Below are 20,027 nucleotides of genomic sequence, written 5' to 3' on the forward strand. Positions count from 1 at the left end.
GTTTTGGAGACCAGCTCCATCGTCAGTTCGATAAATCTAGAACACAAATACAGTCAGAAACTACTACTGACTATAACGTGCTACTAATTATAGAAAAACGTGCTACTAACAATAAAAATCATCCTTTCTACTAAAAACGTGCTACTATAGAGAAACGTGCTACTAACTATAGTAGTAGCACGACTGAAAAACACTAAAGAGAATGAAACGCGGAGGTAATCAAGAGACTTTATGTTTTGACGTTGCTCTTTGGAGGCTGATTAGATAACTTCTTCAGTTTGGCCACACAGAAGCCATCCATATTATTCTTGTGTGGATAAATGCGCTGCATCAGTTCCAGGCTAGGATGGAACCTGTAACCAAAGAATAAATCATAAGAATCGCAAAATTCAAAGAAATTGCCATATTAATTGGTAACAACACAATCATGATCGCATAACAGAACATTTTCTTGTACCTGAAGGAGAATAAATTTTCAATAATGCAGGGCCTTAACAGTAAAGTTCAAAATACTTGAAGTGAATGGAGAAATAAGCTAGCGTTTAATTTGGTAAGCGTCTTAGGGCTGAAAGCTATAAGTGAGTGAATAAAAATAAATAAAGCTTTTATGAAGATTCACTAAAATAACTTGATGGACCGTCATGAAATCTTCCTTAGCTAGATATTTACGAAGGACAACTCTTTATTAATAACTGTGAATTGAACAACGCTTCAGTCAAATTATATTCGACAAAATCTCAAGCAGATTTCGAGACATCCATGATAATTACAATTTACACCTCGCACTGAATTAATCCATAACGATCTTTTAATGTAAGTCTGAAAATCCTACCAAAAGTCATTCTTCAAAATCATTTTAATAAGACTTGCTATTTTTTATGTTTCACCTGTGTTGTTTGAATTTAGTGAATCCTTTAGCTCCGATGTTGAGAAGCCCAGTGGGCACGAGCTTTACAGCCCGCTTCTTCAGCACGCTGTTGATGACCTGCTCGTTCTCCTCGACCTGCGGGAACGCGACAAATTCACAGGCGATGTTTGTGTGATATCAAATAAAGGTGCAGGAAGACGGCAACCGCGTCTCAGAACTAAACATTTATATGATTAGGGAAACAAATAAGAAGGATCAATATTTTATGGAGATCGGCATCACGGCGATAGCACCAAATCCTAGCAACTGCACAACAATTAAAGGACAAATAAATAGCACAAATTTTAATGAGCTCAATACAGGCACTGGAGACAGCGAAAATTAATATTTACTTCGGAGCCTAAACGAATTCATCTCTTGACTCCTTCAAGGAAACATTCATATGCTCAATTCGAACTGAAACAACCAAACAACCAAAAAGCAGCTATATTATTCGAAATTAAAGAAATGAATGAGCGACTGAGAGAAAAACATGTTCACTAATTTCATGAGCGAAGCAAGCGTTTATTTTCGATAGCTTCTAATTAGAATTTATAGACCCTTACTATCAATACCTATTCGAAATGACTAAACAAAAATATCCTAGTTAGAAAATTACTTTTCCACAGCCTTTCACAATGAATTAAGAGTACAAATAATAATAATTCTTTGACAGATAGACCAGCAACCGCACAGCAACGGACTCCCCCCAGGGTTCTTCCCTCCACTTCACGTGACCCTCGCTCACGACTGGTGACACAAGTGGTGACACACTCACATTACCGTCCGAGTAAAGTGGATGATCAGACAACGCTTAATAACAAACAGGTATAAAGTTTGTGAATTCACCTTCTTGAAATAATGTATCTTGAGTTCAATTTAATCCACCGTTCTCTGATCACTCACCAGTACAGAGCAGTTGCAGTACACGATGAAGATGCCGTTCTCTCAACACTTACTAGTTCTCTCAACACTTACAGACAGCATCGATGGCAGCTATGAGGAGTTCGGCCTGCAGGTGCGAGCAGCGCTTCACGTCGAGCTCTTCTTTGGTGTGCTTCACTCGCGCGTCCTTGCTGATGATGCCAGTGCCGGTGCAGGGGGCGTCCAGTAGCACTCTGTCCAGGCTCTGGTATAGTTTCTGCCACATCAAATCCAAAAAATTATTCACAATACGAAATTTTTAGTTTTTATTATATTATTGCTCGCATTGAAAATAATACAACTCACAATGACCAAACAATTCAAAAACTTAATCTAATCAATGAAATCCTTTCCATTGATAAAGTAAACAAAGTAATTCAGATTTACAAACAAAATTCTAAAAACGATGTTTGAAGTAGCAGTTAAAATTTGAATTTATATTGTCAGTCTGCTTATATCGCAAGTTCACAAGGAATTTAAAAGCAAAGAAAACACCAAGCAAATTCCTTCCAAGCAACACCAAGTCCTTACCTTGCCAATAGCGCGGCCGTCCATCGCCGTGACTATGGTGTTAGTGACGCCCATCCTGTGGATGTTGGCAGTGAGAGCCTTCACGCGCTTGGGGTTAAAGTCGTTGCAGTAGAGAACGCCTGTGTTCTTCATCATGCTGGCTGCTCAAGCAAACAAACAATGCATTAGTTACGAGTTTAGATATTCATGCATTAACACGCAAAGCTTTACAGCAACATGCTCGCCATAACACGGAAGATTACAAGCAGAAAGGCAGCCACAGGGAAAAGTTATGTTTGATTAAAAAATTAAAATTAGCAGAGGCCCGGCCCTATAGGCATAGCTGGCATAAAGCAAATTCATGCTACAGTACCGAAGACCATTGGCGTGTGATTTTTACTCGCGAAAATTTGCCGAAGTAAAATGATCATTATGTTTGAAATCAGTAAAAATAAAGACATTTAGTAATATGGGAGAACATCCCCATTCAAGTTATATATACGGTACTTAAATGAGGATTTTCTCCTATATAACTAAATGACTAAATATATTGTACGAGTAAATGAATAGCAGTAAATGAATATAAAATGCATAGTAGAGAATCCTCATTTATTTTATATATATACATATATAATGTACGAGTAAATGAATAGCAGTAAATAAATATAAGACACGCTATGTTCCCTGACTGACCGATGTGCGTGGCCTTGCCCCCCGGCGCAGCACACATGTCCAGGACGTGCTCGTGCTCCCTGGGCGCCAGCGACATCACCGGCAGCAGACTCGAGGCGCCCTGTGATACAAGGGAGACAGTGAGGTGATGACGTGACATGTGATGTGTCATTATATGTGATGTGTCATGATATGTGATGTGTCATGTCACCTGATGTGTCATGACACCTGATGTGTCATGACATCTGATGTGTCATGACACCTGATGTGTCATGACACCTAATTGAAGTAGAATATGAAAGAGTGTTAAACATTGTCAAAACTGCAAACATTATAACATTTCCGTAAGAAAATCTCTGCATAAAAATATTGCAAGCAAACGTTAGAAAAGATTTTTGAATAGCAGTATGTTGTAGTTGAATAGTATGAGTTGAAAAGTATGAAGTATTGATTTAATTTAGAATGAAGAGAAAATTTGCATTTTTTTAGTGCATTTCAAGTCCTATAAACTTACAATTTAAAACCTATATAAAAAATTTAACGAATTCATACACATAAAATTTGATAAAACCGCAGAGAAATGAAATAAAATTACAGAAGTATTGAGAATTAATGCTCAGTACCTGAAGGATATAATGGCCGGCGAGGTACTCAGGGGTGGCTCCCAGGGGGACATTAGAAGGTACGCCGTACACCACAAGCCCAACTTTGCTCCATGGGATGGGCTCGCAGTTCACGCCTCGGTTGTTCAGAGCCTCACGAACGTCTTTCCTGTAGCACTGATGACAACAACTAAATTATTGTCCCATAATAAATAGAGATAATATTAGGAGTTAGTGAGAATTTCTGTGGCTCAGACAACACAATAAATTCTTTTCCTACCAAGTAAAAACAGCAGAAATTATAAGAGGATCTAGCGCAAATATCTCTAGCCTTTACTGTTATCAGTCTTCTCAAGAAAGCCAAACAGAATACTTTCCAATTGTTGACTAAAAAATGATGGTGAAAGATAATCAAAACAAAAGTTGTAAAAATCTACTAAACGTGGCCAAAGTACAGTTTAGGCTGATTCAATTGTTTGTATTTTTAAAAAGCGCAACTTCGATTAAAGTCAAAATTCTATCACTTATTCAGAAGAAAATCTTGATCCATCTGGCGCCGAAATTTCAATTCTTATTTACGCAGCGCCGTCGTTCTTAAGAATTCAGACCACATGGTCTGAATTAATTAATTGTAGTCCACATGGACGGTGGTGGTGGTGGCGGTCGCTAGCAGTTTTCTGCACCAAGTGCTGGTGTCCGCTCAGCGGTCAGGACAAGCTGTCTCGAGGGTTACAGCTCGGTTTGACGTCTTGAGGTTAGTGTGTTTCGTCTTTGCGTTGGCAATGACAATACACACAGGCTCTCAGCTTGTTTCTTTCAACATTTTGCCATTGATCTGGCCATACCCTTCGAATGCCTGCTGTGATTATGGGGGTAGTGGTCGCAGCTTGAGACGTCTTCATTAAGATTGGACGTTGCAGCGCTGACCGCCGTCTCGTCCGTCCTCTCGTTTCCGCGTACCCCCACGTGGCTTGGCACCCAGCAGACGTGCACCGAAATGCCCGCTGCCGCCATATCTGTCAACCTCGCCAGGTCTCTTGTAAAAATAAGACCGGGGAACCACAACAACAACAACCTCGCCAGGATCTCCATGATAAAGGGGTGCTTGCAATAGTACATTCTCAGTGTTTGTACTGCGCTCTTAAGAGTCGGTGAATAGGGTGAAGTATCCTCTGGTCAGTCGTCTATGAGGGTCAGGGAGCTAGTACTCTCATGAGCTCAGCGTGATGATTGACGAATTATGATTGAGTTTTCTTGAAATTATTGCGTTTCCGGTCACAGCACAATCCAGGCATGCACGTCGATCTTGCACGTTTCATAGATATTCGTTTTAGGAAAAGGTATTTCAGAGCTGTCGAATGTATCGTGGTTTTTTGTGGATAGTTTTGGTTAGGACAGAAAAATTTTATGGGGATTCGCCATGTGGATGTCCCGTTGATGTCCGGCGTCAATCTGGCGTCTCATTATCATCATTATTATTGTATTGGTCAATTGCTAATGCTTGCCATTGAGGTCCCCCGAGAATAAGGAGTGGTTGCGGCAGCTAATCATGCAAATTCTGCATATCCCCTGAAGTCAGCTGGTGTCCTGGTGGGATGTAGATTTTGCAGATTGTGCATGTTCTATTATTTATGCTTGTTTGGACGGTCATTGCTTGCAGTTGGGAGGTGATTGCGAGTTTGAAGTACGCTGTGTCGCGTCTGACTAAGACAAAGTTCGGATCCGGGTGTGGGTCTTGTCTCACTGCTGCAGTTTCCGCTGACTGCTGAGCGCGTTTTCTGGCTTCTTCTGCAACAGTATGAGTTGATCCGTCACACTGGCTGATCGTAGGTGCGTACCGTATGACTTTGGGTTGTTATTCCTGGTTCTGAGCTATGGTTTGGTGGAAATCAAGTTGCTTCTGCGAATGAGATCCGGGGTATGACCTACCAGCTCACAACACTTCGCTAGACCTCTATTTAACATTCGTTGTTTTGTCTGTGTTGCCAATAACTGCTCTTCCATTTTGTAATAGTGGCATGTGTTGGAGCTATCTGGATGTGGCATTTAGCAGTAGAAGCATTTGACAGAATGCGTGCATGGGATGTCATGTTGCTTCTGTACACAGTTGACGCACGTGCTGGTGGACTGGCAACAGGACGAAGTGCCATGTCCGAAATCTTGGCACTTGAAGCAGTTAACCTACTCGAATAGTTAATTCAAGATCCATTCGATGAGCCACTGAGCAGAGAGGAGCACCCGTGAGACGTGACAGCGCCGGGAAGCAACTGCTGGTGGGTTGCCCTCACAGCCCCTGTGTGGCTTAGGAATGTAGTGTGGTACCTGGAAATGCGTCCAACCGATTGCGACGTGTGCCGGGAGGACACACACTGGGCTCGGCACTAGCACTCCTCGCTCCTTCCTTTTTGTGCGGTACAGGTAAAAGACCTTCACTCTACTTCTGTATATTGGGATAGTTCAGCCAGTAAGTCTTTGTCCGAGTACCTAGTTTGGCCGGTTGGGGTACCAAATGGTGCATCGGCTCTAAACAGCCTGTCGTGTGTGGCGACAGTCACTGGTATGGATGCCAGGGATTTTATTGTTGCGATGGCTTTGCTTTGTTTAGCGTTTGCAACCTCCACCAGAAACGATCCATTTCTGGTTGGCTCTGTAGTGAGGATCCGAGTGGTTGCCACTTTAGAGATTACAGGGTTATCGAGTACGAGAGGCACATCCAGCGTTCATCTTTCCTGCTCTATCTTATAGAAGAGGAACTATATTATAGACGGGCATTGCAAGACAGGGCCCGTAAATGATTTGGGTCTAGGCTCCGCCAGGGTTTCTTAATCCAGAAAGAGTCATTGTGTGTCCATGAGAGAGCCAGGCCGTTACTAGAAGAGCGTTCTGCCATCTCTGTTAGTCTGGACTCTCCACCGGAGCCACTCGGCCATAATTGCATCTGAGACCGCACAGCCTCGGGTTTCATCAAGACACGCAAGCCCCTCCTCCACCCCCCCCCCAAATGACAAGGCCGAGATGGCATAGGGGGAAAAAAAACAGGAAGACTATAACTTACCTTAATGGTATTTGCTCTGATGGTGACTGGACGATCTGATTGATTGGCCTCCAAGAAATCCATTAAATCCGACAGAGAAAATAATTCCATTAACTTCTCAAGGAGGAATTTGTTGTATGCATAATAAAAACAGAGATCAGCCTTCAGAATCTCCACATATTCTTTGCGGGGTCGATCATCTGGACAGCGGTTCCTGACAAGAGAAATAAATTATTAAAATTGTAATTGATGATCATATTTCAAGACACTGACACTGTGACTCAAATTTGATACATACCGTACTCTGAAGAAATGGATGAATAAAAAATAAAGGCAATGAACAGTCAACACATCAAAAGTATTTTTAAAACTGCATATAATAAATTCCACTGAAAATCTTTGAAATTTCAAGCATAAAATATATAAAAATTGTTGTTAAGACAAGAAAGCATCAATCAATTTATGAGAAATCACCAATTAATGATTAATTAACTACCTACCTAATGATCCAATGATCAGAACATTTCACAATGAAATTCATTTGGAAGAATGTAAGTGATATTTTGTAAGCAGAATTAAAGCAACAGACAATTAGTTTACAGGCCAGGACCACCAGAAGTTCTCTTTATTGATGATGTCATCGAACAATAACAAACCTGAAGTCTTCAAGTATTGCAATGACGGCTTTAGCACGAGCTGCGGATTTTTGAACATTAGGAGTGTTGAGAATTTCAGCCTGCACAGCTGTCAAGGAAGGAATTTTGTCTTCATTGTCATCTGAATCTCCAGCAGCACCAGGCATCTTCACCACTTGCTTCTCCAGCTCATCAGCTTCCTTTTCAGCTGCAGCCCTGAAGTGTAATTATCGAGTCAGCTTTGACTAACTTTCTTATAATCAGCAATCACTCTTCTGACCCATTAGATAGCAGTAATGTCAATATTGTAGGAATGTAATCAATAAATCATATCTTTAGCCGCAATCTTAGAAATTTATACTTTAAAATTAGTACAACTACAGGCACTCAATAAAATGTCCCTTCATAATGATTTTCCTCATATAGCAAAATATGAATGAGCATATCTCAGAACTAGATTCAATATTTTAAATACAATTTGGGATAAAATTTACTAGCACTGGCATAAAAATTTTGTGTAGTTGACTCTGACTCACCAGCCTTCTTCTCCATCAGAGGAATCACTGTCACTTGCAGGAATGCCCTGATCATCATCGTCATCATCATCTGAGTCGAATAAGACATTTTCCTTCTGTGGCACATCATCATCTTCCACCTCATCATAACTCTCAATGCCATCTTCAGCATCTTCTGCCTCATCATAGCTTTCCATACCATTCTGGGCGGCATCATCATCACTATCCTCATTGCTCTCTTCCTCTTCCGCAGCATCACTAGCCTCCTCCTGCTCGCTTTCAGCCTCCGGGTCCACAAAGCTGCCAGTGTCAGATTGTTCTTCATCTTCTTCCTCTTCCTCGTCTTCAGAGCTGACGGGCACCTTCTGCTTACTGAGCTTGCCATTTACTTGTGCAGTAGGAACTAGGAATAGAACATTAATGGATATTGTGCAGTAGAAATTAGGAATAGAACATTAATGAATATAATGCAGTAGAAATTGGGCCTCAGGAGTTTAAAAGAAGGCATATGGTTATGCTTGACATGTGGGCAGTTTGGGACTTAGAGCTTTTGTCAAGGCTGAGGAAATGGCCTTGAATATGTACTAATTTTGACCATTCCCAGAAAGGGGGCGGATTCCAAGGGATTAGATGCTATTTGAATTAGGATGATTGCTCAGGTTTCCAAATTAAAAAAAATTCTTGGGGGACACCTACATTTTTAGTAGTATCTAATAGAACAATATGTGGCTAAGCTTTTTTACTAAAAAAAATGTCTGTACAATGCCTAGATGTTATTTTTGTAGTTTTTAATAAAAATTACATTTTAATCCCCCAAAAAATTGGACTTGTAATGCTTTTTTAAAGAATTAGCTACAAACAGCACGAGTGCCAATGGTGGTTTTGTATCATTTAACACGTTGGCCGCGATTGCTGATTTGGCCCGAATGCCGTACAGGCAATAGGTTCAAACTTGTATATCTTCAGTTACCCGGCAGATAGCAAGGAGAAAAGTTGTGTGCAGCTCTGCAGGGGTATGTTCTGTCATTGTGTCACGTAAAATTCGTGGCCGCATTTGGTGCACATCGCTCAGGGTTGAAATTTGTCATTATTCCTGGCGATGTGTACCAAATGAAGCCACGCCTGTTGGTACACACGCCCACGCCTCATATTGGCTCACTCCGCCTATCGTAATCACTTCTAATGCTGTGGAGGATGTGTACCAAGCAAAGACATGCATCTATGGCTCATATTGCGGAAAAACGCCTAAAGTTATCACTTTTATCACTGTGAGTGATGCGCGCAAGAAATCTACATTAGTTTTGAGTCATAAATGCACACATTATGACTACCGGTATCTCTTAGCTTTTTGTGAACGATTTATATTACGCATGGAAATTACTATGGAAAGAGATTGATGTCCAGGTTTTCATAATCTTGAATAAAATTGAGGGTATTTACATTGTTAGTTCAGTTATATTTACCTTATAGAGATCATTCATCGTATATATTGTCTTGAGCTTCTGTTACAAGCAGCATCTCAGAGAAAGAGTAAAATCAGGATGTATATCTCAAATTATCGAGTGGGACAGAGGACAGCCCACTTCCATTGAACCAACTAGAACTAAAACCAATATGCACTGCCATGAATGCTACAACATACTCTCAGCAAATGAGGCAAGTGCCGTAGCAAAGGTGAAACTTGAAGGATAAAAAAATACATTGGTGACTGTGAAGGAAAGTCATACATGTGCGATAATTGTTTTTCAATCAGGTATGAAATATAATGATGTTGGCAACACCCAATTTTGTAGTTTCAGATCACTAAGAAAATATTTTATTTTATTTTTCATACAAAGATAGATACATATATTGCTTTCATCAATGGACACAAATCTCGTAATTTTTGTATTACTTGCATTTGAAAATAAAACTATTTCTCTGAGCAGTAGTTGACTTCAAAGCATTCCCTAACATGCCTATTTAATTGCATCATTGAAATTTTAAATTTGAAAGAGTAATAAGATTTTAGAAAAATATGTATTTTTCATATGAATGTACCACATGTGTACACATCGCGATTCTGAGAAGTACAGCGTGTACATCGCACATCGCGGCCAACGTGTTAAAACCATAAGTAAGGACCTGGTATGCCTTTTGATTGACATCCAGAGTGCCAAAGTTCATGGCCTAATGAATGATTATGAAAGACTCATTTCATAACAAAAAGTTGCCTTTTAGCCCATTCTGTTTGACTGCTTTCTTGTTTTTCCTCTACAATATTGAACTGGAGCACATATGCAATGAAGATCATACTTCATTGAATTTGAGAAGTCTATCCTCAGATGTGAATAACAGACAAAAACGTTGTATGTCTTGATGTCAGCTAACCCATGTTTACACCCTAGCAAAGCATTGAAGAAAGTCCACTGTGCCATTACCATCTGTAGCCTACTGCAGATGAGAGTAATTGGTCCCCAGCAAGGGTAAAACATACAACATTTTGCTTTCTGAACTTGCTTATTGGACCTCTCAGTCATTAAAGTTTACACCCAATATTTAAAAAAAAGTGCATAATCTCAAATATAAAAATGCAAAAAAGGCAGTAGTCTAGTCTCAATGGACCCCAATTATTTTTTTATTTAAAAAATGTTTCTAAGTGACTTTCCTTCTATCCACAACTGGCTTGTATTGGTGATTTTTAAAAAAAATTACTAAGTGAAAAAATACGTAAAAAGTGAGTCAGTTTAAATTTTTATATATAGATCAACAGATCTTGTTGAGGTCTGTTAAATGAGATATTTAAACCCATTTGTCAATTATGAACATTTTTATTTTTCAAATGAATCAAATTGAGTAAAAAGAGAACAAACATTTGGTTAATTAAAAAATGTAACTTGTAACTCACCATCAATTTTTGCTTTTTTTCCACGGCGAGTTTCTTGCTTCATTTTCCTTTTAGAAAGCCTTTGTTTTTGACGATGGGAAAGTTTTGTAGCTTCATCTTCTCCATCTGTTGAAATTAGATAGTATTAAGGATTTATGGATGATTTGGTGTAAAATGAAAATCAATAAATAAAACAAATAAAAATTCAACTTATTAAAATTGGAAGTTTTATCTCCTCCATCTGTTGAAATTAGATTTTATTAGGGACTTATAGATGACTTGGAGTAAAATGAAGAGCAATAAATGACATGTAAAATGCACTTATTTCAAAATGAAATGAAAATTCATTTTTTCAGTTTTTTCTAGCAATGTGAAGCACTGGATACACAGTCTTTTTACATAAACTCTTCAGAATTAAAAAAAATGGTTTGCCCTATACAATATCTATGAAGAAATCTAATGCCACATGACATGAGAGTTCATCAAGTTTTTTTTTATTCAGTAAGTAGTGCCCTCTCACTCTGCAGTATTGATTGTAGTAGCTCCAAAATGACACAAGTGGTTAGAGAGATCTTGTTGCCGATTCTTTCCTTCACATCTTATATATTATACAAGGTTTAGTATAAAAAACTCAATAATAAAAAATACTTCACTGACAAAGTTATGGTCCTTAGATCTTGACAGCACATCTTGCCTGCCCTGCACCCAGGGTGGCTATTACTATAAGGCATCTTCACTCTAGTAGCCATGGTGATTAATGACAAAATCATTTCCTCTTGAGGTCTACATAACTTTTGCTGACAAAAATTAAGCCTTTGTGCTTAAATATGTATTCAATTATTTACAAACACATTACAGGAAAACAATGAAAATACAACTCAGTTGGCACAGGTATTTGAAAATTATCTTTCACATTTCTTAACCCCCAACCATGCCATTCACCATGACACTACAAGCATGTGCCAGTCTGACAGCACAAACAATTGTAATTGGGTAATACACAAATGGTACAGTAAGATGTTAAGACGTTCAATGCTGTCTTCCAGTTTTTCTATAGCTTCTTGATTATATTTCTACCATCTTCTGCAACAATACAAAATTCTAAAGAGAATATTTTGATAATATTGTTGACAATTTTGACTATCCAACCATGATACAACCTACAGGTATGCCCAAAGACGAATCATTTTGAACTGGACAAAGAAGTGGTTTTACATGCATGGATAATAATTAAGGACACGTCCCCGGGTAATATGTATGCTTATAGCCAAGAAAAGCTACTCAATGAAATTATCTTTAACGTGAAAAATGGTCGTCATACATCTTACCATACCCAGCTAGCATTGAGCTCATATGGACTAGTATCCAGGGTTTGTACACCACAGTATTTTGAAAAAAATTCTATGACTTTTCCATGACTCTCCATGACCTTCAATATAATTTTCAAAGACTCTCATTTAACAGGTTTAGCATGACTGAAAGACTAACCATGCATATTTATCATCTCCTACAGTTGATAAATAACAAACGTGTAAATGCTCATGGCTCTTGCAGCTCTTCATGGCTCAACATGCAGCTCTTCATGGCTGTTTCCCACATATTTGACACATTGAGGTCTTTCGAGCACAATGTACATTTTTCCATACCTTCATGCTTTAGATGGCAAGCAAGCTAGTCACAATAAGCTTCTATTCTTAACCACAAGTCATTAAATAAATACTTCCCAGGCATGGTGATGTAGAAATTGTATGCTGAAGATGGAAAGCTGCCACTGCACATCAAAAAGTTGTCAAATACAACTGAGCTTGGTGACCAAGCACACATGACTGGTTCTTGAATCAGAACGCATGAAACAAGAGATTGCACAAATAGTAAACACACGCAGCACAGAAAAACAGATCCTTATTAGCGCATTTTCTCATTTATGGAAAAAATGCACTATTGTGCTCGCCATGTCTGTCTGTCTGTCCATCCGTCCGTGACCTCAAGTTTTCGTCTACGAGAAAATGCACTCTCTGTCACTCACTGCAGTGAGTACTGAGTTATATATTTTTTCTTTCATTTGCATATTTCATGACTTTCCATAACCTGGAATCAAGTTCCATGACTTTCCAGGTTTTCCATGACTGGTATGAACCCTGAGTATCATACCTATCCCTATATTTAACTACCGGTACCTAAGCCTGCACTTCATCTCCATATTGTAATACACAGAAATAAGTACCAACTTTCACATTTTAAATCTAAATTTGGCAATATAGGAAGAGCAAAGCAGTTCCTACCCTCCTATATGAAAATACTTTCCTGTGTGATTGTTCCATCTCTGTAATGTACATTTTAATATCCATAAAGTGATTGAAGAACAAATATAGCAAGACCAAATATAAACCACTTAAAAACTGAGCAATCCAACTTGGATTGTTCAGTTTTAGAGTGACATTTATAGACAAATTTAAATTTTAGACATTTAACCCTTTACGCCCTGAATTTCTGGGACAAAAATCGTAAAATTCACTTTTTCGGTCTCACTTTGAAGCTGACATTCTGACCTATCCAATGGTACCAAAATCATCTCTGTACGTTGATTTATGCCTTGACGACAGTTCGTGAAAGTGTTAGGGGTGGGGGAGTTCTTTCACATTTAATATACCTAGGCGAAATTTACTGGTTGGGCACATAGATATGCAACCTGAAGACGCTGATCTTTAGTTACCCGGCTGCTGTCGTGTGGGATGATGCTCATGCAGTCGTTCCCACTATCCTTGACTGAATTTCGGCTCCAGTAATGTCTAGTCTTGCATCCATGTCACCTTGAATGCCTATTTCGAGGTGCTCGGGACTTTGTCGCGCTCTACTGAACATTCACACTTATTGTCACTGCAAACCTATTTCCTCCCAGAGTTTTTAAGCTACAGCAATGAGTAATAAACCGTTTGATTCGCAAATAAAAGATCTAGAAATTGGTCGAAGCTCTTTTTTCAATTTTGTTAAAGTTTTGAAAATATTTTGAGAAAAAGGGAGCGGAAATTCGAAAGGGGGGGGGGAGAAATAATTATTTTTCGAAAAATGCCCACCCCACCCACAAAAATTAGAATTTCGAAAAACAGCAAGGTCCAATCGATAGATATGGTCCTTATGCCACGAATGATATGCATCTCGATGTTCTAGCTTGAAAATCATAGGAGGAGATAGATTTCTACAGTACCCCCTTTTTGGCGGTTTTCTAAGAATTTCACGTTTTCTTTCATTTTTTTTTCAAATTCCTACAAACAAAAAAGTCTTAGATTTATCTTTTACATATGTGTACCAAGTTTCAAAGTTCTCTGTTAGTAAATAACCGAAATAGAATTTCCATAAGAAATTGGACATTACCATTGGAAATTGGAAATTAAATTTCGGTTATTTACTGACAGATAACTTTGAAACTTGGTACACATATGTAAAAAATAAATTTAAGACTTTTTTTATTCATGTGAATTTTTGCGAAAAAATGACAGAGAACGTGAAATTGTTGGAAAAGGTAGCTAGTTCCTGGTGTGACGAATTCGTCACGCCAGGGCGTAAAGGATTAAGACAAATTTATTTAGACATTTATGGACAAATTTAAATTTATTTCACTTGAATTATACATTACTAGGGAGTGCAGCCATGGACCACCAATATTGTACACAAGTACATATCACTGATACGGCAATACGTATCACTGATACAGCAATACGTATCAGTTAAATTTGAAGCGCTGATGCAATATGACTCACCACGTGTCGGATGTTGCCACACAAAGTGACGGAATATAGGGATTTGGTAGGTTTCCATTACACGTGCATAAACTTTGTAAATAAATTCGCATTCGCACCTCGTAAATGGCTTTTCATGGCAGAGATATGGAATTCACGGCTCGGTGAAATAGAATCACGGCTCGTAGAAATGGAATCACGGCTGGCAAATCCATAAAACCACGGCTCAAAAAATTCAGTCACGGCTTGCCAAGTAGATATATTCCATACTAGCTAGGTAGTAGCCTCAGCTAGTAGTATAGAGAGTTAGGTTACTTAGGTACTAACAATTCTTCAGCTTATTCAACACCAAAATAAATTTTATAAATATTTGATTAAAACAAGATTATCAAGTACCTATCAAACTGTTTGAATTTATTAATTCTTACCTTCAGGTAACTTTGGGAATACCAATTGCTGTTCCAATTTTCTAGCTTTGGTTTTCGAGATGCCTTGTTTATCCTTCTTCGGATGTGTCTTATTTAACTTCCTACCCATGATTGTGATTTAAATAGTAGTAAATTATAAAAATGGTCTACAATTATTACTTAAGTTAGTATAAATTTACAATTTCAAGTAATAAGGAGAGTTCAGGAACCGAAAAATCGCGATATTTTTCAGCGACGGACACACACAGATACCTATAAGATTATAAGTGACGATAAATTAATCTGTGATATAATATTAGATTACGATTTAGGACAAAATTTTAGTTTGAACTAGGAAAGCTAGTGAAGGATGCACACAGTGCGTCATTATTGCATAACCGCTATTTAGACGAGGTTTTCATCATTTATATCAACATTTCGATCATGAAAGTACGTTCAAATACTACAGTATTTGAATTTTCGAAATAAAGTTGTAACTTAGAATTGGATGGTAACGTATTCTCACTCATTAAACTGTTTTGTCAATAGGTGATAGAAATTAAGTGATTCCCCCAAAAAATTAATGAGCTCCTTATTGCTGTGAAAAAACCTATATATTAACTTAAAATATCAAAATAACACCGCTCAGACATTTTGGGAAAAATTTCTCGCGCTTCCTTTCAACGCTAAACTCCACCGATTCGACATTCAGCGAACTCGCCTTCGAGCTCGAATGCATCGCTGAAGTGTCGAATCGGTCTAAACTCCATCGTAGAACACATGAAACAGAAAACCTTATACTTTTATGAAACTCATTATTCTGGACAATTATACAAAACTGCTATTGAATATTTTAGAGGTTGTTGTATTATGTATTGCGTGTGTTACTTTTTCAAATGGAAATAAATAGGGGATATATATATTTCCTAGGATATTATTCAAATTTGAAAGTTCATTTGTTTCGTGACAATAGAATATTTCACAACAACAAAATAATTTGGTATTATAAATAAAATTTTTACTCAGAACGAGAAAGTGCTATACAACTATTTAATCTTTCTATAAAATCCATGTACAAAAATAAATAATCGCATGTAGAAACTACCTACCTATCCAGAGCAACGCCGAGGTAGTTTTCTAGCTCAATTTAATTTGTCATCAATAAAAATTATTTTTGTCATTTTTTATACATGATCGTATTCTTAAAAGGATGCAAAATAATTGAAAATCAAACTAACTTGGGAGCTTTGATCCTTACCGACCTTATCGATCGTTACTTCACTATTTGTCACATGTTTGAGATTTTTAATTTCATCTCTGGATTTTCTGAATATCAATGAGCATCACAGTTGGACCATTATTGATGTTGCTTGGGGGGCATATAGTGTAAATGCCGGTCTTGTAAAGTGAGTGTCATCGTGTGATGTAAAGTTAAATAGATTATTTAATTTGACCTATGTGGTTGGGATTTAATATTGTGGTGTCTGACTGCTACGAGCCTCTGAACTCGATTTCCTTGAAAATAAAGAAAGAATGCCGGCAATAGAATGAGGGTGATCATCTGATTTTTCCGTAAATAGAGACAAATTGATGGCAATATTTTAAATTTTTCTTCTTCAAAGCAAATTAAAATAATATGCAAGTTTAATTTAAATCAATTGTTTCAAGAAACGAATTTTATTCATATATACAGTTCCGATAAATTTTCGACGATTTTCATAAGTAAATTTTTCCTAAAGAATAAGTGTCACTTATTTGCTTAAATCGCAAGTTAACTAAAAATTGTTAATTTTTATTCAGTTTGATGGCGATTGCATTCAAGAGTTCGATGGTGAAGAAATAAACAGAGTCTTCTGGTCACACAAAAAATAAACTTCAACTCTCTTCCCTAAAACAGCATCGAGATAAAACCAGTTCCACACAAGGACTCCTATGGGAAGAACTTACCTGTCTGATCAACTTTGTAGCCACGGCCACTTGTTGCTGCAGGTTGCTAGTGGCAACAGCTGCATCATAACTCTGATATGGAATGCAAGCATAATGCCAACGAAGTTCAATACTTGGAAGATTGTTTGTTATTTTCGAAAAATGGAAGCCTATTGATTACCACAAACCGAAAAACACAACCGTCATCAAACAGCCGTTTTTTCAGCCATGTGTGGGCAATTAATAGTGGCATTAAGATGATGTTTTGTGTGATCATTAAATAGTGAACAAATAAAATATAATTTTAATGCATATATCTAAAAATTACATCAAATTTAAGGTTGAAATTTCAAACAAACAAATTTTGGGACGATCAAATTTTTATTGACACAGAGCGAAGCATCTGGGAAAACAATTACACGTTCACAGTAATTTTATTTAGGACACGAATAAAAATATTTCTAAAACGGTTAGCAAGATGTCAGTGATAACATTTTATTCCCGAGTACACGTAGCGTAAAATTGAAGAGAAAGAAACAACATTCCGGATAGACAATAACGGTTTTAATGAACTGGCGTAATAAGGATCAAAGTTTGAACAATGTTTCCTGATCTTATAACCTGGCTTTAATATCTCACCCTGCTTATTGTCGGTAACTCGGGCCTCCATCTAGCCCAGTGGTTTCCAAAGTGGGCGATATCGCCCCCCTAGGGGCGATGGAAAGATTTTGGGGGGCGGTAAAGAAGAAGAGGATGAAAGGGGGGCGATAAGGGGGCGATAGAGAGGGCGGCAGTCCGAAGTCGAAGTCAGAAGTTCGAACGTTTGTTTGACGACTTGTACACAACACGTGCAGCACACGACTCCCAGCGATGGTTTTTTCACCCAGATCTGTTTTTAGCGCATTTTCTCATTTATGGAAAAAATGCACTATTGTGCTCGCGATGTCCGTCCGTCTGTCTGTCCGCCTGTCTGTCCGTCCGTGACTTCACGTTTTCGTCGACGAGAAAATGCGCTTTCTGTCACTCACTGCAGTGAGTACTGTGCTATATTTTTTTAACCTCTCCTGGGTTTAGGTCTCCGACCAATTAACGGCCGGACTCGCGGCCGGTCTCACGGCCAATTTCCAAATTCAATGATCAAGGAATATCTCTCAAACTAATGAATTTAACTCGATGAAACTTGGTACACGTATTCATTAGGACCTTACGGTAATTTAAAGCTCGTGAAATTTTTTTTGAATTTTGCCTTCAATTGTGTTTGCCATACTTATATGGCAATACGGGCCGAAATTCACATTGATCAAGGAATTTCTTCCAAACTACTGAACAGATTCGAACGAAATTTTGAATTTACAGTCCTAACTACCGAACGGTGATATTTAGCTCGTGAAAATTTCTTCGATTGTGCCTTCGTTCGCGAGTTTCATTCGTGATTTAAACAGCAATGCGTGCTTAAATTCGCAATAATCAAGAAATTTCTTCCAAACTACTGAACAGATTTGAACGAAATTTAGTATTTCAATACCTAACCTCAGCAACGGTGATGTTTAGTTCGCTACAATTTTTTCGTTTTGCCTTCGTTGGCGAGTTATACGGCTATACGTAAACGGCTCTTGGTTAAACCAGCCGGTAGAAAAGCCGATCGTTCCTCCTACCTATATCTGTTCACTTGAGAACGAAAGCGAATAAGGAAGAGTGAAATCAAGAATGACGGTGAAATGAAATAAATCTCGCACACGACAGTAAAATAAAAAAAATTGTTGAATCTAAAAAACACCATTTGGTAGTTAGGAATGTATATTAAAATTTCGTTCAAATCTGTTAGGTAGTTTTTAAGAAATTCTTTGATCACTGCGAATTTTGGCCTGTATCGCAATATAACTCACGAATGAAGGTGATATTTAAAAAATTTTCGCAAGCTAAATATAACCGTTAAGTTCTGATGAATACATGTTCCAAGTTTTATTGAGCTGAGTTCATTAGTTTTGGTGATATTACTTGATAATTGAATTTGGAGATAGGTCGTGAGACTGGCCACGAGTCCGGGCCGTAAATTTGCCCGAGACGTCCTAGGTTTTTGGTGCTGAAACAGTTAAAACAGCTGATAAGCATATTGGTTCACTAACACTAAAATGGGTTCTATTTGTGAAATACAGATTTGTGTTTAACCTATATCTTTTAAAATTGCAGCGTACTAAATTTTATAGAAAGAGGCGCATGATTTTATGTGTGTCTGTGGGGGGCGCTAGAAATTCACTAGGGAGCCAAAGGGGGCGCCAGCCTGTAAAAGTTTGGGAACCACTGATCTAGCCCGAGGCGTCTCACAGGATGGTCACGGAATACTCTCAATTACAGGCGTGATGGCTGGGCATGCAGGAAAGATACTGTATAGAGAGGCCAAAAATAATCTTATGCACCTTAAAACTTAACAATAAAGACCAGATGCGCAACTATTATACTCTGGAGACAACTTTAACGTTTAATAAGACACTCTTGATTCTATAACACGGACATTTAGTACTGTATAAAAGCTCGAAATTTATTTAAAGTAATACTCAAGATTCCAGTCACTCGAAGAATGAACGTTTTAACATTAAGAAGTCAAAACACACGAAGCTCCTTGAAGGCTTCAAATCATCAGCCCGATGAGAGTAAAGACAATATTTCTGCTGTGTATAGCAGTCTACTGGAACAATGGATGTAAAGTATCATTAAAATTTAATACAAAGGCTCAAAACTACGGGCAATCTTAAGTTAGATCACGAGAAAATTGTGTGGTTCGACAGAGAACAGCACATCTATATCAATTAAAAGAAACAAGGTTCACAATCAGACAATGTGAAGGATTTGTACAGCAATATTTCGCTTGATTTGTCGACATAATGTCTGAAAATATAATGAGTACGCGACCGCATAACTTTTCTTAAGATTACAAAACCAGCGGATACATACTCGTAAAATGCGAGTGCTAAAAGAGTACAAATACTTTCCACACAATACATAGCCATTAATATGAAATTTGTAGCATGGAATAATGCCTTGGCTCAGCTTGAAGGGTCCATCGCTATGCAGCACAAGTTAACGAGGGGAGGGGGAAATTAAATAAGCTTTAAAGAACGAGGAGAAATAAAAACTACTAATTAGCGTGCAACGAATAATTGACATGTATTAATAATCATAAAAATTGCCAATTTTTTTTCGCTTCTATGACAACGGAAAAATATCGCTAATTATTTCGCGACTTGACTCAAAATTTCTGACCAGAAATTGCAATTATTTTGCGGCGTATTTG

The 20,027-nt window shown here is 38.0% G+C and overlaps 1 protein-coding gene across 1 annotated transcript; it reads right to left on the bottom strand.

The window, feature by feature from the left end:
- Positions 1 to 216: 216 nt before the first annotated feature.
- LOC108671458 (probable 28S rRNA (cytosine-C(5))-methyltransferase) lies at positions 217 to 15,102 on the bottom strand. Its single transcript, XM_047881023.1, is given in 12 exon segments — positions 217 to 353; positions 888 to 1,003; positions 1,814 to 1,854; positions 1,886 to 2,048; positions 2,363 to 2,502; positions 3,035 to 3,134; positions 3,637 to 3,792; positions 6,671 to 6,863; positions 7,306 to 7,500; positions 7,821 to 8,202; positions 10,687 to 10,791; positions 14,831 to 15,102. Coding segments are annotated over 12 exon segments (1,824 nt in total). The 5' UTR covers positions 14,940 to 15,102; the 3' UTR covers positions 217 to 229.
- Positions 15,103 to 20,027: the final 4,925 nt, after the last annotated feature.

This window comes from Hyalella azteca, unplaced genomic scaffold, assembly GCF_000764305.2.
Source record: "Hyalella azteca isolate HAZT.00-mixed unplaced genomic scaffold, Hazt_2.0.2 contig6871, whole genome shotgun sequence".
NCBI lineage: Eukaryota > Metazoa > Arthropoda > Malacostraca > Amphipoda > Hyalellidae > Hyalella > Hyalella azteca.